Source organism: Syngnathoides biaculeatus, chromosome 20 (genome assembly GCF_019802595.1).
Source record: "Syngnathoides biaculeatus isolate LvHL_M chromosome 20, ASM1980259v1, whole genome shotgun sequence".
NCBI classification, from domain to species: domain Eukaryota; kingdom Metazoa; phylum Chordata; class Actinopteri; order Syngnathiformes; family Syngnathidae; genus Syngnathoides; species Syngnathoides biaculeatus.
The window spans coordinates 7,925,832-7,952,956 of NC_084659.1; the positions used below are offsets into that span (position 1 = coordinate 7,925,832).

A 27,125-nucleotide genomic window follows, 5' to 3' on the forward strand; every position below is an offset into this window, starting at 1 on the left:
AGTGGAATGGGAGCAGATTTCGGACGGTCACGAAACAAAAAAAGACTATTGTGCGTGTCATGTGAGAATGATCTAGGAATATATACTGTACACGTAAGGAGAACCATTTGAAAGTGAAACCAGATGCGCGCATGTTTCAGGGCATGTGGGTGCCCAACATGTGTGCACAAATGCATCGCTGCGGTATTCCAGGACGTACTTTGTACAGTTAATCGGGTAACAGCAGTTCGACAAAATAACCCAGATGTGGATGTTTGGCAGGACTCAAGAAAACAGACTACACTTGAGAGGTGAATGTGTCAAGACATGACGTTCTGAATACACATCGGCGTCACAAAAGACGCGGTTCAAATCTCAAGAATGGCCTGCAGCGCTACATTGTCCATTGTGCTTGGAAAAGCCCGACCTGACAATGTAACACATGTAACCATAGAAAACAATCTCTGTTGAGGGTCGTAATGGAAGAGTTCTGGCTTTGCTCACAACGGGGTTTTGGCTGGGAGACTTCTTCCACCAGTGCTCCACAAACGCCCTCTCTACTTTGCAGAAAGAACAGTTCCAGCAGTGCCAAACAAAAACGCTCCAGGTGCACCGATGAAAAGGACGGGACGTTTTTCCTAACGGCGGTGGCCAAGAGCTGTTAAAACGGACAGTCCAACCAGGGTTTGTAATACTGGCAAGTGGACTAATACTGTGAGTGTGCATCACCAAATTTGCATGCCTCTGCTCAGCATAGTAACACTTGAGATTGTAATGCGTGGACCATTAGCAATTGTCCTGATCCAACTCAATCGTGTTGCCTCGACATTTTTTTCCCAGGTTAGAAGGAGAGGAGCCTTCTGTCTGAGGTTCATCAGCACCAATAAGCTGAAACCTGAGCTTTTTTGGGGGGGGGCCACCTCCACGTATGGAAAGGTTTAGGTGACCGGTAAACCCCTGATGAGAAACACCTGGGCGTCTGAGGGGCAACATCAGGCGGACGAATCAAAGCCAGAATCGATGATTGAGAATGAGGCGGTGCAAATCAAGAGTGCTGATCACGCAAAGTCGGGCTCAGAACGGGCAGACAAGAGGGGCTTACCCCACGGCGATGGAATGAAGGCTGGGGCAACCAACGAAAGCATAAATTATACAATCTGTCGTGAGGATTTCTGATTGGGCCGAGAAGTGAGTATTCTCGAGTTGAAGTCAGATTAACTTTAAGATCCTCACTGTTTGCTTTAATTTCCACCGCGTACCAAAGTGGCATCCCATCAAAAGGCCTTCGTGAAGGGAAATGAAACGCAGTTAGAACTTGTTTAAGCTGGCACCGCAAGAAGTATGTCCGTCTCGAGGGAGTGTAGGTGCATGCGAGCTGTATATTTTTGCAGCTCTGAGGTGAGATGTCATATTTTCCCCAAACTAAAATCCAACTCTGGGTGTTGTGCTTGCGTGTTGGTACTAATCGTACCGTCACTGGATGTCTTGAGAGCAGTTGCCGGGGGCCAAAGTGGCAGATTTCCCTCTTGAAAAGTCAGCCATGTATGAGGTATTCCATTAAAATAAGACCTTTTTTTTTTTTTGTATCACGACCGATCATCTATCTGGGTGAAACCATTTTCCTCAGAAAATGTCAAAACAAGAATGGGACTTCCTATGGAGGGTCAGGCCTGGTCCGGCAGCACTTCTCAAGTATTCCCCGCAAATGCAAATCGTGAAGGTCACAGGGAAGCTCGGCGGCGCACACCCAGCTCACAAAAACCTCCAACTGTGCTCCCAGATGAGGTTATGTACATAATGGAGCCAGCGGATTTCAAGTTTAACAGGAAAACAGCATGGCCAGCACATCGGGCAGCCAGCAAAGATCTCACCAAGAAAACAAGAGCAGTATTATTTAAACCGGGGGAGCCTCTATTGGCCCGTTTTTGCCGTGTTTAGTTTAGTTGGCACCCTTCATCTTTCATTTTTGCACCAACTACTACTGTCTACAATAACCACACCGCCCGTGCTTTCATTGGACACGAAATTGCGACTTCACCCAACCCAAGTGGACCACACTAAAGAGAAGGCTTTGCAGACAAAAAAAAAAAAAAAAGACTTGAAAAGGAAAATTGTGATGATCGTCCCCAATGCGTGCCTGGCGTTCCAAAAGAGAACTGCTGGCGTCAATGTAACAAGGTTTATGTTGGGGTTGGGAGTCCCCCCAAACACGTATAAACGGGCAAATGCTCACAAACTGGGATGGCGTCAAAGTGCAAACAACCTGAGGGTTCTTTTCCATCAACAGCAACATAATGGAGACATTACTTCCCTTCCTGCCGAAGCCCTCTAGCCCCGAAACAAAACTGCATTGAAATTGAAATGGACCCCATCCATCTCTGTCTCAGGGGTTCTTATTAATTAAGTACAGGCTGGGCACAGGCTAAGAGCGCATGTGCTTGCCAGAGATAAACTCTGGGAGGAATCCTGCGGCGCGTGGAGCTTTGTTGCTTTTGCAGGCGGGCGCTTGGTCGAAGTCGCCGGGTTCCAAATGACACACTTTCTGCCGGCTCAGCATCTTTTTTTTAGTACGCTTCATTGGTTTGCCTTGATTGCATCGGCCTTCTGTCCGCCGAGCAATCGATTCCCGGCCCGGCGCTTTTCTGTTTACTTCACTTTCCTCTTGATACCGGCCGCCGAGGCTTCCTCGATACTGGCCCCGGCACCTGAATTTGCGCCGGGGTCAGGGGGTTTGTGAGCGGACAGCTTATCTTTACCAGAAGATGCATGAGACCCGTGTTTGACGTTATGGCTTACACATTCTGCCGCATGAGTAAAACACGGCTGCACAAAGGTCAGGAAGAGGCATTTAATCATTCTTTCTTGAGCCCAATTAATGGTACTTGAAGCACACTGAAGGAACACTTTGCGATAGGTTACTGGGGTTAGCACGCAAATGCTCTGATCATCTAATCCCAGGTGAACCCTTCCATCATAAAATTTCCATTTTACTACCGAAAGACCTGCAACTGCCCTTTCAAACGCTGAACACGCAGTGGCTCCATCTGGGAAACTGATAGTGCTTGAAAAGACAGACAAAAGTGCGGATGACGCATCTCTACCTTACACGCACATCTTTGATGATGATCCATCCAACACTACAATGAAGACATGTTCAAAAGTGGTAATATACACTGTCTCCGACAAGCTGGATCATCTGGTTTGGGGTCTAGAGTAGCCTTACTAGTTCACCATTCCATCATTCACGCTCACGTTACAGGGTTTCACAAGGGACAAAAAAAACAACAACAACAAAAAAACGTACAACCTGACGCAGAAGTTGCCAAGACCAGACACAAAATAGTGTCTGAACACATACAGGAATGTCGTGTAAATCGAGTTTTCAAAGGTGTAGAACGTAACTGTCTGGAAGTGCTGGGTGGCACCAAATCTAGTAATACGGAGGTAGATTTAATGAGAAATGGAGAAAGGACAAACAGCACTAAGCTAATGAATTTACTCATACAAGTGGCAACGCACAAAGAAAATCAATCGCAACGTTGTCTTCGCGGATAGCCCTAACCCTCCATGCCAAACCGTTAACTTCCTTGCGGTGCATTTCCCATAAAATCAATCAAGGAGCACACCTTGACAGGGACTTAAAGGGGAGATTATAGTTTTAGAGTCACCTCCAGCTTCTGAGGTCAGCCTCCCGCAACATTTATGACTATTAAATCTTCTTACTTCCAAGGCTCGAATTCTAAAGTCTTATGCCGTGTAAGTCCATCTGCTAAGATGGAGCTTTGAGTTGATCGATGCAACCCTTCAGACAGGCAGGTCAAATCAATATACAGGGGCTTTTTGAAAAATCAGTAAAGATGAAGATTAAAAAAAAATAAAAAAATACACGAGTCCACATTCACGTGTGCCGGCATATTGTGGCCGTGCCTCCAGCTGTGCCCACTGAAGGAAATAGAGCAAATATTTTTAATCTGAAATCAACCCGCCTGTTCTCACTACATGTACCTGCCAGAGTCCATAAATCCAATTTTATCACGTGCTAGAATGTCATGAATCTTGATACGTACATGAAAGAGGGGCCACTGCTGAACGTTGAGCCAAAAGCCGTTCGGGATTGCATGAACGCAACGCAGGCTCTCTGTTTTGTATTTGATCTGTGCTCCGATACAGGACTGAGGTAAGCGCGAGCTGATCGCCACTAACAGCTGGTATGCGCTCATTTCCATTTTCCGGATCATCGTTCCATTTCGGACAAACAGACAAGCGGGCTTCATGTGGATTTCCGCGCTGGAGGTGATGTCGAGGCGTACGACGAACCAGGGGAGGGTGCGTTTTTATGAGCAGGGAAACAAAAGTGGAACGGAAAGACGGACGGACGGACGGACGGACAGAGCATATGGTTACCTGATCAAACAAGCTGACACATCTGGAGCAGATATGCGGGAAACGAACTGCCTCGCTCTCCCACATTCTCTCCACGTATGGTAATGAAATGGGAAAGCACATTTGATATCACTCCAGTCATTCTTAATAAAAATAAATACGCCTCAACAATACGACTGAGAAGATGAAATGCGTCTCAACAAAGTTGAGTGCATTTGACATCTCAAAAGACTCCAAATGGTCCGGCGAGTTCTTGGCCCTTGTTCCGTCCCTCGTATTCTCGTGTGCTCTCAGCCATCTCGTTTGTTTTTATGGACTGACCCTTTAATCCCGTCCTAATCAAGTAGGCACTGGAGCACACACCGGCGGGGGTTCACGGTGCAGCACAAATACGAGCCGAGATTGAGGTAAAGGTCTTGAACCCCGCAGGATCAAAATGAGTCCAGTTCCCTAAGGGCACGCAGACGACGCGTGCGATGGTGGATAAGCGGCAACCGTCTGTGATTCAAGACCTCTTCCTGGGCAACGCTTTCGGCACGCAGACACACCGCGTCGGATATTACTTTCATATTGTAATAATAAACCGGCTCGTACCTCGGAAAAAGGGGATGATAGAGCGCTCTGGAAGGCGCGGCCATTCTTGAAACTCAATACCAGGTGCCCCGGGCAACTCTTGGCTACGCGCAGAAATGAAAGTTATTAGGGCGACGCCTTGTCGATGCATAAAGATGTGGTTTGGTTACACACCAGACAATGAGAATACATTAAGCTTGTCACCGGTCGTATTCAGTGCAGAAAGCCACAGAAAAGCCGGCCTTCTCGTGGTTCTGGGTGACATAACCGTGTGTGTGATCATTAAGTGAATGTGGTGGACTGTTTTTGCCCAAGCTGCCCTCTTTGCATCTGTTCCCGATAGCGCCTCGTTAGTGGAATTCCTGCGGGAGCTGACGGACAGTTCAGGAAGAGGGTCTCAGACCTCCGACGTCTGTGCATCTGACAGGGCCCGTAAGGCTCTAATGGGGAAATGACACAAAAAAAAAAGGGGGGGGGGGGGGGTACCGCTAATCCCGAGGTCTTGACCTCACGGCCCATGATCCGATGACGAGGCGAGACCGAAGAGGCCCGTAGATCCTTGCGGTTACTGCGGGGAAGTATGGGGGAATCATTAAAAGGGACGCTACATGCTTGCGAGGGTGATACCAGCAAAAATCCAAACTTGTTGGAGGGGGCTTACAGCATTTAAATCTTCATTTGAACTTAATAGCACCCGCAATAAAGCAACGGAGACGCCGCAGACCACAGACCAATTTTCGCTGGAAGAACTAAATCCTTTGAGTCCCACAAACAAAATTCCTCGTATTGCTCACTTGCAACTCCCTCTTACTCATATTTCAGAAAACTTGTGATTCTAATCCTCTTGTACAATTCTAGGATGTTTGTTCCGTCAGTGTTTACCGTCAGATGTTCGCTAACTCATCATCAATCAGCAGCTCACCGCGGCTCGACTGTCATCGCGTAATCAGCGTGACGTACAGATAAATATCGGTAAACAGTTTGGGACGCCTCCCAGCTGCTTTTGATTTTTTTTCGCTGTCTTTGCGGCTCACATGGGTGTCCGGGAAAGTGAATGTGATACCTTGAGAATCCCAGTGGGTTTACACCGCTGCCTGCCCCGAATCAAACACTTTGCGTGACCGAGGGCGAATGCAGACGGAGGGCGCGTTCGCACGCCTGACCACTTCCTGAGACCCGAAATGAAAGCGAGCCATTTGTACGTGAAAAAAAAAAAAAAAAAAAAACAAAAGTCCTTCCAGGTGTCAAAAAAGATTTTAGCAGGCTCTTCGCCTTAAATCAAAGTTTAAGGTCTTTCAACTCTATGAGTAGACGGCCCGTCAATGGAAATGAACAGATTTCACGAACAATTATGCTCACGGAAGAAAGGCCTTTCTGTTCAGGATTAGAAGATTATTTTGGCACCGGTGTAACCTGGACCAAATGGGAGCGCACGTAAAGTTAAACGCTAAATACATCTGAACTGGTATCAAACTGTGATTTAAAAAAAAAAAAAAAAACTCTCCGATCCATTGTCATGCAGTCCCAACGTGACCCGAACCAAACCACCTTAACAGGATTAGACAACGTGAAAATATGTCAAATAAACAGTAACGAACACGATGAGTCCCGCTAACCCGATTGTCCTCATATTTCAACAGTAAAAGCATTTGCGAGGCTTACGCCTGGTTCCATTCACGGACTGAATTGAATACTATCATTTGCAACGGCTGCAAAACAACGAGGAACCGCGTGCAATACTTCACGGTGAATTAACGGAACGTGACGCTAATGGTGGTTGCCTTTGGCCTTCACCGTTGACGACACACTGCGTTTATTGTAGCTGAGTCGGGACCGCGTAGAGCTCTCTGACTTGTGGGCTGTGAAATTCGGTCCAATGTTTTGCCCGTCCTGGAAGCGGTCTTCACGAACTGGCGGTAACCATTGGCACACAGTCCAAAATCTTTCTTGGATGTAATGAAAAGTGACGCCTGATTTGGAAGGCCTTACAATGTAAAACTGTGCTCCTTTCGCCTAATCCCAGCAGGCTACAAATAGTCATGTAAACATGTCACATTTTTCTATATTAACAGATTTGACAGGCCGCAGTGCAACCAGTAGCATACGGCGAACAGACGCCATGGTACACTCCAGATGAATCGAAAATAGTCATCCTATTCTAAAGTTTAATCCTTCTTACATTTTGGGGTCCCAGTTACCCTGAACTTTTATAAGAATTTCAGATGAAATTGCATCCAGATGTGGCCTGAGCCCAGTTTACGGTCAGTCAGTGTCGGGGATGGTTACTGGGGAAAGAGCTCGGGGAGGCACCACGTGGTCCTCGGCACACTCCGAGGCGCATTGACTAAACATGACCTTGCCGTGACCCGGACTAGTCAGACTCCCCTACAGGCAGACGCTGCCGCCGCCGGTCCACTAGATCTGTTTGGACACCTCTTGGTTTGACATGCGCCGCTTAAGTCTCAATCAGGATCCCAAAGAACGTTCTAGATATTGATGCTACGACACCCCTACAAGAACCTCCACACACCTACAAGCAAACAATCCAAGCACAAAATTGTCCCCCCCCCAAACAAAATCCAGCATACAGTCCATGTTAAGCAACTGAAGGAGGGCTTCTTTGGGTCGCATTGGGTATTAGACTCCCTGTCTGGAAGTGACCTTCTCTGTATGGCTTCTCGCGGCCAAGCTTACTCGTTTCGCTTAAGTCAGCTGACCGCACCATGAAACCACACCGCAGACTTCAACTTGCGGTGACGTCCTTTTGTTCCATCGAGTGTGAAGCAGATGATTTGAGGCGTTGACGTCGAATAGCCAAACGACGACGTCAGACTATTACGGTATTGACTAATGCTACACCGGCTATTAAAATATAATTGACAGGTAACACAGGTTCATCTAGCTGAAATGCGTCACTTGAGAAAAGTGAACTTGACAAGCGAGAAGTAGTATAAACTGTTACAAATCCAATGTTTACATTCCTCGTGGCTCATCCCTGACTGTGAGTGGTTCAACACATCGGACCCATGAAATCAACAACTGCACATCCGCTGGGTCTACATTGCGAATTTCTCCGAGCGCGGCACCCACAAGAGTATTTGGACGCATGTCAATGCTTTTAAATTGAAAACCGCATGGCTCCGGAAGGCTGAAGCCTAACCCTTGACTAATCAGACTGGAGACTTGGGAGCAAAACGAGCGGTTTCCCTCCAGGTATTAAGAGCCCAAAGGAACCCTCCACAAAGCGGGCTTGGACTCACTCGAAGCGGGATCGGGGGATCTGCCAGAAAGTACTCCGGTCACTGCATTTGACGTTTCCCTTTGCAATCTGCAGTTGAAATGCAACCTTCGCGCTCACTCAGAGTTCATCCCAACCACCTTGTAAATGTTTTCACAATGATGAGAGCCATGAAACAAGAAAAGGCTCGGCTTTTTAAGACCACGAATGATCGTAAATACAACATCTATGCAATTTGGCAGGTCAAGGACAACAGGGCAAGTGCCTACTGTGGTCTGCTTAGCATTTTAAAAAAAGTAATTACTGTATTCTGTTAGCCATCACGACGTAAATCTACTAACTAATCGGCTTCAACAACAAATTGGCCTAACGCACAAACTTGTGCCAGATTCCCAGAACCTGCAACTGTATAAACCTCCAAGTGTCCTTGTGCCAAACCCAGACTACGGCTAACAATGTGTCGTTAGCTACGAACTGCTTTGCGGCTATTGGGGTAGGGCGAGGCCCAAACACAGGAGGGGGCAGCGGCAAATTCACGTCCGGCGGATAATACAGAGTTGGTCGGGGCCCAGGAAGGCGTCATCGTTGTGCACATGATCCCGGTGCGATCCGAACCGCTGACATCAAGGAAAGACAGAGCGCTGCGAAACACCAGATACGCCGCAACGGCTCTGCTTTCAGATTCCGTATGGATGGTTTGTGTTTTTGAAGCGCTGCCAGACGTCAACAATGCAGCCGGGATGCCAGCAACTGTTTTGTCTTCGCAGGTCAACCAAACATTAGATTATATTCATGCCTGTAAACTATCCCTTTGGCTCACATGTTTCTTTGGTTAATTCTTTTGGAACCAAAACAAAAACATAAAAAATAATTAATCCCGAGAATTAAATGTGGGCCCAAGATTCGTGGGTCTGTTTCATTACAAGTTCTCATATATCCAATGTGATTAGGAGACTAGAAAGGTCCAGTTTGGCCCAACATAGAACTATGGCCCATAAATCCAACACCACCTGCTGCCTGGGATAATAGCAATATTAGTTTCTCATGCTCCACTGGTAATATTTTAAAGTTTTAATCTTGCCATGGCGGTACGATTTCGATTCACTCAATGGTCAAATTCACAACAGCAGAAAATTTGATATCTTGATGTTATTAAAGACCGAACTGGCCCAACCCAGAATCTTCCCCGTGATCTCAATCATTAAGTATATTTGAAATGGCTTCCAATACACATCCATCGTGTTCATTGACATGTCCACACCTGTGTTTTCCGCAGGTCAGCAGGTGTTTGGTCTGTCGGTGACCCCCCAAAAAACAGATAAGCGCTTTTCTCACGCAAAAGAGAGAGACCTAGAGTAAAAGTTCAGTCCTTTGCACCCCTCAAGGCACTTGAGGTCGCATGAGAAGCGTACAGGTGGCAAAGCAATCACTATAAAGCCAGAACAGACTCTAAAGATGAGCCGGGTACCTCTTGGACCAATAGGGTCATTAGCGGTTTCAGAGTGACTCTCAGCAGGGGATCGGGACTCTGGGGGTTTGATCTCGGTGAGTGCGCAAAGCCATGAAATGTGGGGGGCAAACCCTCGACCATGGGGGAGGGGCACAAATGGTAGAGCGATCACAGGGCTTAAAGGGGTCAGGTGGCTTTTTCATCTCTGGAGAAGGCGCTCGGCAAAACCCTAAGCAACGCACAAAGGATAGGCACTGGGTTGATTGACAGGCACCAGAGGACTAGGTTAATGCTATTCCGCTTAAGTCTAAAGAAAAGGACAACAAATCAAAAATAACAAGGGGGAAATAAGGCCGACTCGCTCGCCTCCAAGTTTTTGCTGAGAACGGAGGATGAGATATTGGACACTAAGTGGTGGATGCTAAACTGTCAGCTCTAATAGGCAGCCAGGCGCTAGCACTGCGCTGCTGCTTCAGTCTGAGGGAGAACAGTCCAATGATCAGCACAGGGGAGCCAATTAAAACAAAAACTTTGGCCGCCAACTACAATGCTCAGACCCCTCCAGTGACACTGCGATCGCATCAGATCCATGAAAAGGTTGTTTCTTTTTCTTTCATTTTCTTTTTCCCTTCCCAGCCTTATCGATTCTTGGTCCTCTGCTAAATCACGGAGCCTCCGCTTTAATTATTTCCCGGCTCCGGGAGAGTGCGATTTTGTCGAGCAGAGGGCGGAGGAGCGCCGACGTCGCTGCCTTGCCCGATAAGATGGAGAGCCTAATGACAAGGTCAGCCAGGTGGAGGCGGCGAGCCCGCGCTCGCTTGCGGTGATAAGGCATCTCGGCGAAGGTTTCTCCGCGCCGTCGTCCGCCGGGATAAAAAAAAAAAAAAAAATGGAGGCTGCCGTTCCATCTACGCTTCAATTTGTTGTCTTCACTGTCTAATTGGAGACAGGCGAATGCACAAGGTCACTGATGAACTTCCTCTTTTTATCCTTTGAAAATCTTTGAAAGAAGCTTCAAGAGATCCGTATTTGTTGTTGTTCTATTCCCCGGGAGACAGCAATGTGCTTTTCTTAAAAGCAACAATCTGCCAGGTGACCATATGCGAGCGACAAAAAAAAAAAAAAAAAAAAAAAAACAAGTGTTATAAATAAATACAGTGTAGTTATTTCTGTAAGACAGTATTCATACCGGTTGGTTATTAAATGTTATGCAATGAATCTTCAGTCAATCGCAGAGAGCAAAGCCGAGCATTTTGCCCCACAAGGACGATCTATATTTTGGAAAACCTTGGCAACCATTTTCGACTGCAGAGTTGCTGCATATTGTATATTTTGTGCAGACGATGTAATCTGAAGGAGGTTAGTGATTGTAAGGCAGTGTTGGGGGAAAGTGTAGATCGACAGCGTAGGATCGTGGTGTGTAGGATGACTCTGGTAGCGGGTAGGAAGATTAAGAAGACAAAGGGTAGAGCAGAGAATCACGTGGTGGAAGTTGAGAAAGGAAGAATATTCTGTGGCCTTTTGGAAAGAGGTGAGACAGGCTCTGGATGGACAGGAAGAGCTCCCGGAAGACTGGAATACTATCGCCGAGGTACTCAGAGAGGCAGGCAGGAAAGTACTTGGGGCGCCTTCTGGTAGGAAAGGGGAGAAGGAGACTTGGTGGCGGAACCCCAAAATACAGGAAGTCATCCGAGGAAAGAGATTAGCGAAGAAGAAGAGGGACACGGAGAGGACTGAGGAGAGGCGGAAGGAATACATCGAGATGCGACGTAGGGCAAAGGTCGAGGTGGCAAAGGCTAAACAAGAGGCATATGAAGACATGTACACCAGGTGGGACACGAAAGAAGGAGAAAAGGATCTCTACGGGTTGGCCAGACAGAAGAAGTTTCTGCATATTTGGATATGTAAAACAGCTAAAAACAGTAAACGCAGCGGTAGGTTGTGTCTTCATTGTCTAAATGAATCGAAGGTATAAAAATAACCCACCTGCACTGTACGACTTGATGGAAAAGTGGCTTTACTGCCACCCCCCCCCCCCCCCCGACTGATCCTGCATAGCAACTTGTAGGGAGGTGGTCTGAAAATAGATCTTCCCGACAAGCATTTCCAGGCTACACACGACGACGGACCCACTGAGTGACAGTCACGAGACCGTTGACGTTTGTTTTCCCAAATTGCACGAAAGCTCAGTCAGCTATCAAGAGGGGTGGTGTTTTTTTTTTTTTTAAACCATTAAATGCAGCGGTCGAGAGGTGGCCGGTTCTATTGCTACGCTCTGTCGAGCAGCTGGTCCATCTATCAGCGCCCCCCCCCCCCCACCCAACCCAACGGACTTCTACCATATTGCTCTAACATCTGTCTAGCATGCCAAACATCTTAAACAATGATAGATGGGGTGCCTCAATCATGCGGGCACCACACACATCTGCTTCATGATTCACACATGAAACGCACGTCTACGGTTTTATGGTCTATGAAGCCCGCGTGCCGAGCGAAAATATTGTGTCAATAAACATCGCTAATAAAAGCATGTCGCTAAATGTCCCATTCCAGATATGGGAGCGTGGGATCAGGCCTCCGCGGGTCAAAGAGTCCCACGTCTGTCGGGAAATATTTGACATCTTCTTCATCCGTCATGCGTGATGAGCATCTCCGGAAAGCGCAAACACGGTTTTCGTAGAACTCACTGGAACCGATAGATACTGAAGAAGGCGGCCCGTCAATGGAACCGATCCGTCATTTTCAGGGTTTGGAAGGGGAGCAAGGTCTTCATATTTAGAGAAGCGGCTGCTGACGCCATTGTGATGAAATGTCGATTTATTTGGAGAGACAACAGCCTCTGCGCTGCGAGTTTCAATATTAGCTAGCCGTTATTAACCTAAGCCTGGCCAGGATTAAGAATAACTTGTCACCCGCAGTATTTTGGTACTGGTCCGAGACTAACGCGAAAACAAAGTCATCTTTCCAGTTCGCGGGGATTTCAGGCGGCCACGGTGAATTCCTTTCACCTCGTTTGGGGTTTGACCCCGTGCCCTTAAAGCCCGCAAATACAGGTCATTTACTGTAGCAGTCCAAGATGACTGGGCGCAGACCGATGGGCCGTCACGGTCGGCTGGAAGGAGGCCCGTGTGATCCTTTAAACAAGAACCTTTTGTGCTACTTCTCAGACTTCAGCCTCTCCTGAAGTACGTCAAAATCGCATACCTTTTGCCTTGTGCGGCTCCCTTTCGCACAGATTTATTCAAAGCTCCTGTCGGTGCTGCAGTCAAGGAAGCAAAATGTCTCGCTGTCAACAAGCGACGGGCAGCGCCGCCGTCGCTGGCATCAGACAGCTGAGGGGAAGGCCGTAATGAAACAATTCAAGTGCTGGTAATTACCCTACAGTGGCCCTAATTACTCCATTCTTGGGGTGATTACAGCCCACATGGGGAGGGGACCCACAGCAGAGCGTTGCTTCTCCGGGAGGGAAAGATTATAGCATAGAAAAAGACAAAAGGCTCATCGAAATCTAATTGCCGTACAAAATGTAGCACTGGAACAGCGGGATCGCAGTGCTCCAACGTGACTGCTTCACACCTTGAAACTTGGCCAAAAAAAAAAAAAAAAAAAAAAATCAAGGACTGCCACCGCCGTTCTACCGCGTTATATCAGCCACGCTTCAGCGCATCTCCTCTCTCTCCGTCTCAGCACCTTTCAGAACAAGATGGACGACGCCGCAATAAGCACTGCGCTCGCTTCTTGTTCTCCGACGCGCCGAGGTCGCGGGCACGGATCGATGTCCCTCGTCGATGCAGCAAAGAAAGAGCCCTAGAGAAATCAGGGAAGTTGCGTCTTTTGGGGCGGGTAAGCCCAGAGACCGTCAGAACAAATAACGGCCATGGTCACCCTCAAAAGCTAAGCAGCCACCAAAAGTACTTGAATGGTGACACGCCTCCAGTTTAAACCCTCAGGAGTTTCATTTTGGCTAAGAGAAACTGAAAAGGTCTTGCACCTTGCAGCCACGGTGGGGGATTTTTGTTGCCCGGCCGACAGAACGACTTCATGAGCATGCGCACGGCCTGATTTATCCGCGCACGCTGGCGGATCAGAGCACGACATCTGCTCTGTGTTGAGTGAGTGAGGAAGGCCATTTGAGCCAGGGTGCCGAGCGCGACTGATTGATGCTGCGCACGGCCCGGCGTCCCGGCGGTCCCATTAGCGGTCACGGTCCGTAATACGCCCGCACCTGTCGGTCGTGACGGAGGACTGATAGTCGCACGGACTACCGCCGACCGAAGCGAACCGGTACGGACTCTGGCGTAAACTGAACAATCCAAAGTCTTGTGCGAGCTCGGCTTTCATCAAAATCCCCGTCGTCTCCTCTTAATAACGTAGCCACGGAGTTGAATTGCTCGCATGTATTTACCGTGCATGTTGCCACGGAACGACTTCGTATGCGGGATGTCGGCCAGGCGTTGTTTTGCTGGCGTGGCCCGGAGGAAAGATTTCATTGCTCCCCCTTTCCCGCTCGAATGAGTAATGTGACATGCGCTTGATTTCCACGAGCAGTACAAATAAGATCACCACATAAGTTGCACTTCTGAGGCCACACAAGTATCAAAGAGATATTGTACGAATCCAGAAATAAAACGCGCTGACGCCATATTTACGACGCATTTGATGTGCTTTTTGGCAAACAGAAAGTTGCTCTCCTCTGTGTTTGCTGAGAAACAATTGACATTGCCAATGTAATGAGCTCCTCCCTGAGGGTTTCCGCTCGCGATGGAGACGTTTGCCGGGGTAGCCGAGCGAGGAATTGAATTGACATCGCAGTGATGAATGTGTGAAACTGCCGAGCAGGGGCAGCACACCGCAAGAAGCACGGGCGACGACAACGTGACTTTGTGTATTTTCATGTGTACATCGACCCCTCGTTTATCACGGGGATCACGTTTCAGGCACAACTGCGATTTGTGGGAATCCACGATATCAGCATCAGTTCATAAGAAGACGTAATCGCACCACGGTTCACTTCAGGCATTAACAAGACCAACATCGCTAACAAGAACGTTCGGAGGCTCGGCCGCGATCGATCGGCAGCCGCAGCGCAAACAGGCGAGGGGCTTCGGAGAACACCGGCGGGCTCGGATCCATTCTCATTTGGCTCAGTTATTGATAACCGGTCCTCCCTGTGCGACTGCAGAAGCGACGTCGATACGTGCATTCATTAACGCCGAGGTAATGGAGTTGGTCTAAAAGGTGGCCGACTCTGGGTTTGCACCCCCATCGTTGGAAAGGAAGGGACTTTGAGGTGGACTTCATATAAATGGCACATTCTCATTAAAATAATACGCAAACACAAAAATGTTTTACTTCAGTCCGCGCCTCATAAAAGTCACCCCAGAGTGTCTGGGCACGGATCCGTAAAGCCGCGGCTCTCCAAAACAAACCCGGCTTGTCGAAGCGTTCGCGGGGGAGAACGAGGAGAACCTTGGCAGAGGAAAAACCAGTACGGACAACTGGGGGGTGGGAACAGAACCGAGGAGTGTTGTGGTCTGTCCTTTTTGCATTTGTTTTGAGAGTAGGACAACTAGCAGCAGCGTTGTGGAGCGTGGCTCAGCCTGCCGTCACTATTGATGGGCACAAAGAGGAAAAAGGCAGAATACCGAGAAGAGAGACGGCGAGAGAGGCCATGCCAGGTATTCAAATGTGTATTTTTCTTGGATTTACAGTCCACTGCAGAGATTTTTATGTGAAGGCACGCGCAGACGTCACCGTTTGATTTGGAACACGTTCACTTTTTGTGAGGTCTCAGAGGCTTCTTTTGATAAATCTTTTCGCATCTTTTCGGCGTCGCCGCGAGGTAAAGTCCCAACATAAAAACTAAGCAGTTCGCGCGCTGTGCCTGCACCTCCAAAATGCATCTTTCTTTCGCACAGTCTGCTTCCGAGAGCGCCTCGTTGTTGGCCGTGAGCGCTTTTAGAATGGCTTGACTTTTCGCGATTTTGCCGCCTCATTTTTACACGCCCCTTTTCTTTAATCATTCAAATTCGGCGAAGTTGATAACAACTATTTCCAATTTCCGTTGATTTTAAAGAACGAGAAGATTAAGGGTTTAATGTGAAACTTTTAAACATTGGTATAATAACTTCACATTTTGTCAGGAAATGTTAAGTTTTATCGGACGCCAGATCCACTTTGCCGACTGCCACGTAAATTTGTTCGTAAGTTTGTAATAAAGTATTTCAGATGCAACAGTGCAGTTCAATCAAAATGGATTACAGCAGTTTGATGATTAAACGCATTTATCGGGTTGTTTAAGGGAATGCGTGCGTTTGAAAAGTTTGGTTCCTCTAATTGTGTGTCCCGCCCCCCCATTTTTCCCAACATCGTGGTCGATCGAGTACGACTACGAAGAAGAGAGTGTGGAAATTAATTAAAGCGATGAGCGATGCTGATAAAGCAACTGTAAGGGAATTGGAGGAGGAAGACAAAGAATATGCAAGAAAGCAGAAAATGGTCGCCGAGATAAATCGATGAGTGACTTTGGGGGAAGAACAATGGGAGGAAGCAGACAAAAGGAGGCGGAATTTGACGCAAACGCCGTATCACAGCGGCCGCTCTGCGGGAGGGTTCCGGCGGTGTCACAATGGAGTTGAAGGTTATTGTGACACTGTGACAAAGTTCAGTCGGGACTTTTGAGAGGCCGATCAGTTTCACGACCCCGACCCTGACCTCCCGCAATGACTCAGTCCTTCCGTGTAAAAGGGCCGTGAACAGCTGCGGGCGGGCCCGGCGGGACGCCCGGCGGGGCGGCGGCCGCTCGCTGGGGGATGATGGACACATGACTAAAAGGGGGAGGGGCCGCAAGTCAGCACAAGCAAGGTGAGTGACAAGTTGGAATCAAAGTATCAAGGCGAGGACACGCCAGGAGTGAATTCAGTTCAAAGATCTGCGGAACAAATTGCGCGCAACACGACTGACTGGAAACCAACACAGTGCAGCTCTGCCTCTGGCTAGCGAGATGCATTTGAACGGTAACGAATTTCGTGTTCCTTTTTCTTTATACTTCACAGTGATTCCTTGAGCTGTGACATTAATTCATCCGTGACCTCACTTTTCAGGAAAATCCCTCGTGTCAAACCTCAATCAACTTTCTCCATTGAAATAAAGGGAAATGCCGTTAAACTGTGCCCAAAGAACCCACCAAAAACGTTTCTAGTGTGTTTATCTAAAGAGGAAAAGAGCACTCTATAATCATGCAAACAACATTACAATAATTAAATGGGATTCCTGTTTGATTCTGACTTGGCCACTCGGGGAGCAAAAATAATCCAGTCACTGAAGACACAAACGAAGAAGAGTTTCACAACTACCGTGACCCAGTAAGGTACAGCAATGTCACTCGTTTTCCTCGTAGCATAAAGAATATATGGCTGTTTTTATTACTCCCTGATATAATAACCAGTGACCCAGAGAATTATGACAGGCTCAAGCTACTGTACTATTTTTCCGCTCACCTTGGACGCCACACAACCTCTCGGAGGGGGAAAGAGTGCAAGTGGCCTCCTCATCGAAAAGCCATTCGAGCCTCCTCCTCCTCCTCCTCCTCTTCCTGACTCCCGTCGCTAATAAAATCTCACATACGCTCTCATTCTTATCTCTCTCCTCTTCTAGTTAGCCGGTAAAGAGGACGACAAATAGCTTTGAACTCCCGAGGGAGGAACAATTATCAGTGACGCAGGCGGTCCTGCGCTTTCAGTTCTACATTTTTTGTCAAAAAGCTGCGGGTCGGGTTGCATAATGAGCGAGCGCGGCGGCTCGCGATTCACGCAAATGTTCATTCCGACGCGAGGCCCCCATCAATCACGGGCGACGCCTCACACCTCCGCCTGTTTCTCCCTCTGTCATCGCACGACAGCAGTTGGCCAGAGACGGAACGTGGACCGTCTCGCTCACCAAATGGAGGACTGGATGAGCAACACACTCGCGCGCATGCTGGAATCCTCCACGGTCTCCATGGTGATGGTTTTAGTGCTTCATCGAATGAACTTTCCCCCTCGCATCCGCTTTCGGCGCGGAGTCACGAGACGACGCTCGGCGTCATCTTGACGACAACAAATGCCGTCCTCATAACGAGGAAACGCAAAACGTGCGGTTATTCGCGGGGAGCCGCCTGAAAAAACGTGAACAAGCGCTGCACACAAGCACAGGCCGGCTGAGAGGAGACTTCTTGTCAGACGCCAGGGGAAACATTTGGACAACCGAGGCCATCTAGTGGATCGCGAAGGATCGGAGGTCTCGGCTTCCTGAGCAGGGAGGAAGTATGGCTTTCATTTTGGAGAGATAACGCCGCGGATTTATGGAAACAAACGCTCTCGTGCGAACATTTGGGCACTACGTGACCCAGATTTGAAGCCTGGAGGTATTATTTGAGTACTTTTCACAAGTAACGCCTCAATATGAACACACTGAAGTTAAATTCAGACATTTGGGATAACTGAGCTTCCAACTTTTTGGTACCATTTCGAGAAAGGTTTTAGCCTGGGTTGTTAATAGAGGTTACGCTTTTATATCTGAAGACGTATACATCCACAAGATGATAGTTTGTGGTATACTTATGGTTTAAACCATCCACATACACAAGTTTTTGGGCAGGACTCCGTCCTTACTCCCTGTGGAAATGTCTTGGAGGTGAAAAGAGTATCAGATCGAGTGATGAGACTAAAATTTGAAATTGAGGGTGTTATGTATAATGTGGTTAGCGGCTATGCACCACAGGTAGGATGTGACCTAGAGTTGAAAGAGAAATTCTGGAAGGAACTAGATGAAGTAGTTCTGAGCATCCCAGACAGCGAGAGAGTTGTGATTGGTGCAGATTGTAATGGACATATTGGTAAAGGAAACAGGGGCGATGAAGAAGTGATGGGTAAGTACGGCATCCAGGAAAGGAACTTTGAAGGGCAGATGGTGGTGGACTTTGCAAAAAGGATGGAGATGGCTGTAGTGAACACTTATTTCCAAAAGAGGGAGGAACATATAGTGACCTACAAGAGTGGCGGTAGAACCACGCAGGTAGATTATATTTTGTGCAGACGATGTAATCTGAAGGAGGTTACTGACTGTAAAGTAGTGGTAGGGGAGAGTGTAGCTCGACAGCATAGGATGGTAGTATGTAGGATGATTCTGGTGGTGGGTAGGAAGATTAAGAAGACAAAGGTAGAGCAGAGAACCATGTGGTGGAAGCTGAGAAAGGAAGAATGTTGTGCGGCCTTCCGGAAAGAGGTGAGACAGGCTCTCGATGGACAACCGAAGCTCCCGGAAGACTGGACGACGACAGCCAAGGTGATCAGAGAGACAGGCAGGAGAGTACTTGGTGTGTCATCTGGTAGGAAAGGGGAGAAGGAGAGTTGGTGGTGGAACCCCATAATACAGGGAGTCATACAAGGAAAGAGATTAGCGAAGAAGAAGTGGGATACTGAGAGGACTGAGGAGAGGCGAAAGGAGTACATTGAGATGCGACGTAGGGCAAAGGTAGAGGTGGCAAAGGCTAACAAGAGGCATATGAAGACATGTACACCAGGTTGGACACGAAAGAAGGAGAAAAGGATCTCTACAGGTTGGCCAGACAGAGGGATAGAGATGGGAAGGATGTGCAGAAGGTTAGGGTGATTAAGGATAGAGATGGAAATGTGTTGACTGGTGCCGGTAGTGTGCTAAATAGATGGAAAGAATACTTTGAGAAGTTGATAAATGAAGAAAATGAGAGAGAAGGAAGAGTTGAAGAGGCAAGAGTGAAGGACCAGGAAGTGGAAATGATTACTAAGGGGGAAGTCAGAAAGGCATTACAAAGGATGAAAAATGGGAAGGCAGTTGGTCCTGATGACATACCGATGGAGGTATGGAAACAATTTGGAGAGATGGCTGTGGAGTTTTTGACCAACTTATTCAACAGAATACTAGCGGGCGAAAAGATGCCTGAAGAATGGAGGAAAAGTGTTCTAGTTCCCATTTTTAAGAACAAAGGGGATGTTCAGAGCTGTGGGAACTATAGAGGAATAAAGTTGATGAGCCACACAATGAAGTTATGGGAAAGAGTAGTGGAGGCTAGACTCAGGACAGAAGTAAGTATCTGCGAGCAACAGTATGGTTTCAAGCCTAGAAAGAGTACCACAGATGCATTATTTGCCTTGAGGATGCTCGTGGAAAAGTGCAGAGAAGGTCAGAAGGAGCTACATTGCGTCTTTGTGGACCTAGAGAAAGCCTATGACAGAGTACCAAGAGAGGAACTGTGGTACTGCATGCGTAAGTCTGGTGTGGCAGAGAAGTATGTTAAAATAGTACAGGACATGTATGATGGCAGCAGAACAATGGTGAGGTGTGCCTTAGGTGTGACAGAGGAATTTAAGGTGGAGGTGGGACTGCATCAGGGATCAGCTCTGAGCCCCTTCCTGTTTGCAGTGGTAATGGATAGGCTGACAGATGAGGTTAGACTGGAATCCCCTTGGACCATGATGTTCGCAGATGATATTGTCATATGCAGTGAAAGCAGGGAGCATGCAGAGGAACAATTGGAAAGATGGAGACATGCACTGGAAAGGAGAGGAATGAAGATTAGCCGAAGTAAAACCGAATATCTGTGCGTGAATGAGAAAAGTGGAGGGGGAAGAGTGAGGCTACAGGGAGAAGAGATAGCGAGGGTGGACGACTTCAAATACTTGGGGTCAACAATACAGAGCAATGGAGAGTGTGGTCAGGAAGTGAAGAAACGGGTCCAAGCAGGTTGGAACAGCTGGCGAAAGGTGTCTGGTGTGTTATGTGACAGAAGAGTGTCTGCTAGGATGAAGGGCAAAGTTGACAAAACAGTGGTGAGGCCGGCCATGATGTAAGGATTAGGGACGGTGGCACTGAAGAGACGACAGGAAGCAGAACTGGAGGTAGCAGAAATGAAGATGTTGAGGTTCTCGCTCGGAGTGACCAGGTTGGATAGGATTAGAAATGAGCTCATTCGAGGGACGGCCAAAGCTGGATGTTTTGGAGACAAGATTCGAGAGAGCAGACTTCGATGGTTTGGACATGTTCAGAGGCGAGAGAGTGAGTATATTGGTAGAAGGATGCTGAGGATGGAGCTGCCAGGCAAAAGAGCGAGAGGAAGACCAAAGAGAAGGTTTATGGATGTGGTGAGGGAAGACATGAGGGCAGTTGGGGTTAGAGAGGAAGATGCAGGAGATAGGCTAAGATGGCAAAAGATGACACGCTGTGGCGACCCCTAACGGGACAAGCCGAAAGGAAAAGAAGAAGAAGACTGTACAAGGTGTGAAAGAAAGGTTCTAGGACTGGTGTCAAGATTCTCCGTCGCTCCTTCATGGACTCCTGGAAAGATTCTTGCGAGATCTTTCACAGCTCTGACATGATGGTCCCTCTTGGCGCTGTCCGCAACAATCTTGATGGCCCAACCACCACCTAACAGTTTTTTTTGTTTGTTTTTTTTAAATCACAAGGAGCCAGGTCAGCTGAAGGGGGACCTTTCTCCAGTAGAACAATGTTTATCTTGACCAGGAACTGTCTGATGCTCAGGGTACTGTGACCAAGCACGAGTTGTCCTTACACAGCTCAGACTGGATCCCTTTGGATGTTGACAGTCCGGGCCCCAGTCGAGTGGGAAACCACGTCGTTTGAAATGGAACTTTTCTGACACACCTTTTATTTCAAACATTCCATTTCAACTCGACCGCGGTCTTCAGGGGCCAAAGCCATAACAAATGCCATCTGTCTTTTTATTGCATAATAACTCTCGGGATCGTCTGTTTCCTAATAATACAATTATGCATTTTTACCGTGAACTTAACTGTGTACCAAGCCTGCATTTCTCACAGCGCTCGGTGCCGAGTCGTAAAAGAGCCGTCAACATCGGCGGTTCGCGACGCACAGTCGACGCTGGAAATCATGCCGAGCATGCGGGGATGTTCTCCGCCGTCCCGTGATCGGCACGGATCCATCTTCAGTCGCGTCGCACCCTGTTATTTTCGTTTCGAGTCGCACATTTTGCCGCATTTTCAGAAGGACACGCAAGTCTAACAAAATTTTACATTCCCGACTTTCGTCACCCGCGATCTGACCTGGCGACGGCGAGGCGCATATGGCGAGCAGTACTCAACGAGAACCCGTGTTTTACTGGATGAAACCCAAATTATCCGTACACACTTTGAGCCGTCGCCAGTGCGGAAAAGGGGCTCCAGATGGAAGCAGCGTGGAAAAGCTCCCACAGCTGCGCACCTTACGGCCCTGCCACGCATCCACGCCGAAAAGTCCGGCGGGTGCACACACGCAACTGCCCTGGGACACATAATACGATGTTTATATTGCACACAAAGCTGCATTAAAGCTCCATAAATTATTCGATTCCCTTTGATAACGCCACAAAGGTGCTGTAAACATGTCAATTAAAATATTCCCTTTCTATAAACTCACGCGGGGATGTCGCCGCGCGAGGACGTACGGACGCGGGCTTGTTTTACACGGCGACGTTAACAAAGCTTTCACTTCAGGGAAGGAATGCTGGACTCTTGAACAATGACAGATGTTGACCCCGAAAAGAAAGTTATGATTTCAGGAGGAGGGGGGGGGGGAATAAAGTGCCAAATCACACGGGTGGAGGGGGAAAAAAAATAATAAAAAATAAAATCAGCATTCAGTCCGACGTGTATGTGCTCAATTTATTGCCACATCGTCGGTTTTGCATTTTATCCACAGATCAATAATATCGATCTGTTCCTGTGTCTTTGTCGTGCTTGTTTTCACACATCATGAACAAATTTAAAGCATTAAAAATTGTTTTGCGAACACTCTCGACCGAGTGAACCTCTTCCCCCGCTCTGCGCCACCTCAAGATTTGAAGTGCTGATGTATTTTTCGCCAATGATGAGTGGAAATAGTTAGGCTGAAGACATTTGACTCGGCTTGTTTTGTTAAAAATGGATAGCGGTAATGCGTTGATGCAGATGGGACGGATTTATTTTTGCCTTCTGACCCTGCATTGTGAGTTCGTCCTTTTATTTACGGCGTCAAACCCGACCCCGGCCCTTTCCTGTTTTGCTGTACAAGGTCATCACAGTGCGATTAATTTCAGCTATCTTGCCCGCTGCTTTTTCTTTGATACCTCCCCCGCGACGTCCGCCTGAACTTTGTTTTGGCCGCTTTAACGAATTCATCCAGTGTGCAAAAGTTCACGAGCCTCCTATCACGCGCGGATGCAGAATTTCCGACGGACAAAAGCTGATTTCAGTATCTATGCGGCATGATAAGACAACGTTTGTCGTTGTTCTGCAGGGGGCGTGGCCACCGGCGTGTTCCCCGCCTGCTTCGCCATCACAGCTTTGCCTTCTGAGCACCGCGTCATCTGTTTGCTATCAATCAATGTCGCCATCATGGTGGTTGTCTTGAAACACTTTGTGTGCTTCCGCCCCTCTCCCACGGAATCCCTCCCGGCTCCGCGGGACCCCGAGCGGCCACTCTTTGGTCCCGTTTCAAGTCAAACGCTGCACGTTATGCGCGCGGCTTGGCGGGCATTTAACGGCGGACGTAAAAGGTGGTCCCGTGTAAGGGGATTGGGCGAGAAGCCGAGATGAACGGCGGCGCCTCGCGACGTCGCGGAGGGGCTCTCGGGCGAGCCTCACTTTTGACACTTGTGGGCTCGAGTGCGCCACTTCATGAGGGCTTCTTTACTTAAAACACTGAAGAAATTCCGACAATTTCCACTCATCGCGAGCACTTTTGGGCCTTGTGAGGTCGCGTGGAGGGTTAACCCTCACCCTGGTGGCATGTGCAGGTAGAATCGCAATCAGACAGCACAGAAATGCGTCGTCGTGGATTTTTATTCACACTTTAAAGATCTCAAGTCTTTCAATAATACATCTCTAGCATCAAATAACTCAAGGATCAAGAATTACAGCACACTTTACAGCCGCTACCCACCTCGGCCCTTCTACTGCAGGACGAACACTAAGCACGTTTACTGCTGTTATGACAAAGGTCGCGGAGACACTAACCTGATCGAATTGTATCCATTCATCAATACATTTTCTTGATTGCAGACTGTTTCTCGGGGGTGGGATTGGGGGGGGGATCACCGTGGATTTATTTCGCTGTTTAATTTCACACTCGACGGATAGGCAGCCACTCGGGAGACCCAACTATTTACATACAAGCCATTCAAGATGCAATTGTCGATAATTTGTCCGCTTCGAGGTGCCTGCGAGTCAAAACTCGTCAGGAAAGAACACGTTTATGTAACATCCCCACAGCTAGAGAGTGGGGAAAAAAAACTCCCTTCAGAAGATGAACTTTTTGTCCCCCCCCCCCCTCCTCACCGACACATGACAAAGGGCCGACGCTGTAACGGCTTACTCACTTCAAAATTCCCGTGAAGTGTTTACATCACGCTGCGCGGCTTCAGGCACGGCTAATCAACTGTGGCCAAACAAACCTCGGACCCCCTCGAAACCCACCCCCACCCCGCGCAGATGTGCGCCCTCCACAAGTCTTCCCACATGCGTAAACGCTGAAGGCGCCGGGTTATTGGACGCAGGTGCGCATGTCTGGACAATCGTTACACAGACGCAATGAGTCACAACATGTTTACAAGGCCGACGCTGAAAATTCGGGTCATTATTTTGTGGACATCTGGGGTAATCCTAAAAATCAAGTCCTACCATGTCCTGAACAATTCTCGGGACCCCTTCAGAAGCCGTTCCCAGGGGGGAACCGGCAACAAAATGTTCAACATGACTCAGAACATCGTGACGCACTTTTTCTTGCGCGTTAAACGTGGCGACCCAAATGGGAGCTACGACGCAGAACCGACGGCGGGGAAACGAGAACAGCCGAGTCATTTGGTAAAAAGAGGACGACAGCGACTCACGTGCAAGACGTAGACGTAAGAATTCATTTCGCGCTTCCATGACACCAACAATCACACTAAATGCGGTTTGAATGAGGCATTGCAAATTCAGATCATAATTACATGATAATAAAACAGAAGGCAAGCTCAAAACATTTGCAAAGCTTGAGCAGAAATCAAATATGAGACAATGCACGACCGACTGTGTGCAAATGTGAGATTTGGCTCCCTCAAGTGGCGAAAACAACACTTCAACTGGATTTGGTTTGAATTTTGAGGGATGGTCCAAGAAAGTATTTGGGGCACGTGAATTCCTTACATTAGCACCAGTTATGTTTCATTTTTAAAAAGGAATGGTCGTTCCGAATATTAAAAAAATGCCTGAAAAACTACTACTTTACCAATCGGTAAAACTGCACCAAAATACAAAAACATATACTGTACATCCGACGAGATTCAATAATAATCAGTTTTGATTGATAATGCAAGATAAAAAAAAAAAGGAGGCGATTTTGCGTACTTTGGCTACTTTTTTTTTTTATATACAGAAGCTCTCCTAATATGAAATATTCGGAATGCAAGGTATTAAGGCTACTCTGGTTTCTTTGTGTTTATGCATGCTCCATTACACTCAAAGCTCACCTTTCGGTTATGTTATCAGGCATATCATACGTTATATAGTTTCTGCGCCATTTTCTTTTTGGTACGCTCATAATTGACTAGCACAAACGCGAGCAGAAGACATTTTACCGCCACTGAAGCGTGATGCGAAAATAACCTTCAGTTCGTCGAAAAATGAAGCTAAAAGGCAAAACGTGCGCCAGGAGGCCTCCGTTGTTCAAACACAAAACGACAAGACAAAAAATAATCAGAATAAAAAGCCAGAATGTGGAGCACAGGTGACGTGGAGTGCGTCAATCAGTAAGGCTCCATCTTGATCCTCCTGAACAAGCAGCAGGTGAGCACCATCCCACAGATCTGAAAACAGGAAGTGTCGGGGTCAAAGGCGGATGACGAGGACGCCGTCGCCAAACCCCGACGCGGGGCCGAAGCGCAAGACAAGCCGGGAACAAAAACGGATGCGGCCGCTGGACAGGGGGAAAGAAGTCGGCGGACAAGCGGACATGGAAGCCAAAGAGGATGCAGCGGGGGTTAGTCCACGCGGTGCCGGATGAGTAAGACGTCGAGGCGGAATCCCAAAAAAAAAGGATCGTTCACACACGACCACAGAAGAAGAAGCAGCAGCGGAACGGGAAGAGCGACTGACAGGCTTTGACAAACGCGGCGCAACCGCCAGACGTGACACAAGCACAAGACGACGAAAGCGTGACTGCGGCCATGTACAGAAGACGCATGCAAGCGTTTAGTAGGAGACGGTTTGCGTTTTTAGCTACCAATCGGTTCGGGACTTGGGAGACTGCTGGTGGGATTTGGCACTGCTGTTTCTGTTAGCAACTCAGGTCCAATAGGCACTTCACTGCAATATCCTTGTCAGTCAGCGGGGAACCTTGGTTTTCCACCTAAGATCTATTACATATTTCATTTTGGTCTGTCCCGGTGTCGACTGTATTATCATTTCAAGTCTCTTTAACGCTCAATTGTCTGAGAATTGTCGTAAAACTCCGCCGATTCGCACCCTGCGCGGGGAGCCGTGCGGCTCGATGTCGCCGAAAGGCCGAAAGTCCAGATGGTCTCGAGACGACGACGAGCGAAAGTAGTTTGGATGCGTGGAGATGTTTGGCGGCTGAGGTAAGCAACGACTGAGCTCAGAGGGCGGAGGGCAGCTGCATGCGCCGCGTGACACCAACGCCCGCGGAGGAACACGCTAACCACAATCACAACGTAGACAAGTCCTCCTCCTCTTCTTTATAGAGAAGATACATAAAGTAGGCGGTCAAGGCTGCACCGGCCAGCTACACACAAACACACACACGTGTGGGTTAGTGCGTCACACCAAACGAACGAGGAAAACCACATTGGGGGGGCTTAAAACCTGGATTTCTGTGTTAAATGGAAGTATGAGGGGTGGGGGGGGGGGGAGTCAACATTTGGACACACAAGAGACAAATAAGTCACGGCAGACGAGAACATTTTTGGGATGCATTCAACGTCACAGATTGTGTTTGGGACGAAGACGTTCTTCAAAACTACACAGCGGTCTTTAGCAGACTCATCGGTACGGTAAGGAAAAAGAATCGATGCGAGTAGTTGTTCGGGCTCAGGTTTCTTTTTAAGTACCGTAATTCCCGGCCTACGGAGCGCACCTGGTTATGAGCCTCACCCAGTACATTTGGAAAGGAAATACCATTTGGTACATACATGCGCCGCAGCCGTATAAAAGCCGCAAGCGCCCACATTGAAACACGAGATATTTACAAAGAAAGACAGTACACAGAGTTTAATGCTAATGCTAGCACCGCGCTAACAGGGCCGGTTAAAAAAAAATAAAAAAACATACTGGTAAAAATCCCCGAGACACGGCAGTACCACGCTGGGCCAGCGCTAACAGGGCCGGACCGGTAAAAGTCACTTCCTCGGCACATATATTCCACCGGTCTCACTCTTACCTTTTCCGCTCGAGTGCCCCCCTTGCGGACATTAGAAAAAAAAAATTACACAAATTA

The 27,125-nt window shown here is 48.0% G+C and overlaps 1 protein-coding gene across 2 annotated transcripts in view; it reads right to left on the reverse strand.

The window, feature by feature from the left end:
- The window catches only part of tspan11 (tetraspanin 11), a 60,027-nt gene that overhangs the window by 24,314 nt on the left and 8,588 nt on the right, over nt 1–27,125 (reverse strand). The window contains exon 8 of one of the 2 annotated variants that reach the window (XM_061807928.1): nt 22,412–25,479. The exons of the other annotated variant lie outside the window; for it this stretch is intronic. Within the exon in view, the coding sequence (XP_061663912.1) occupies nt 25,420–25,479 (60 nt within the window). The 3' untranslated portion in view covers nt 22,412–25,419. Of the gene's footprint in view, nt 1–22,411; nt 25,480–27,125 lie in introns of those variants that run through there. 2 annotated transcript variants of the gene reach the window in all.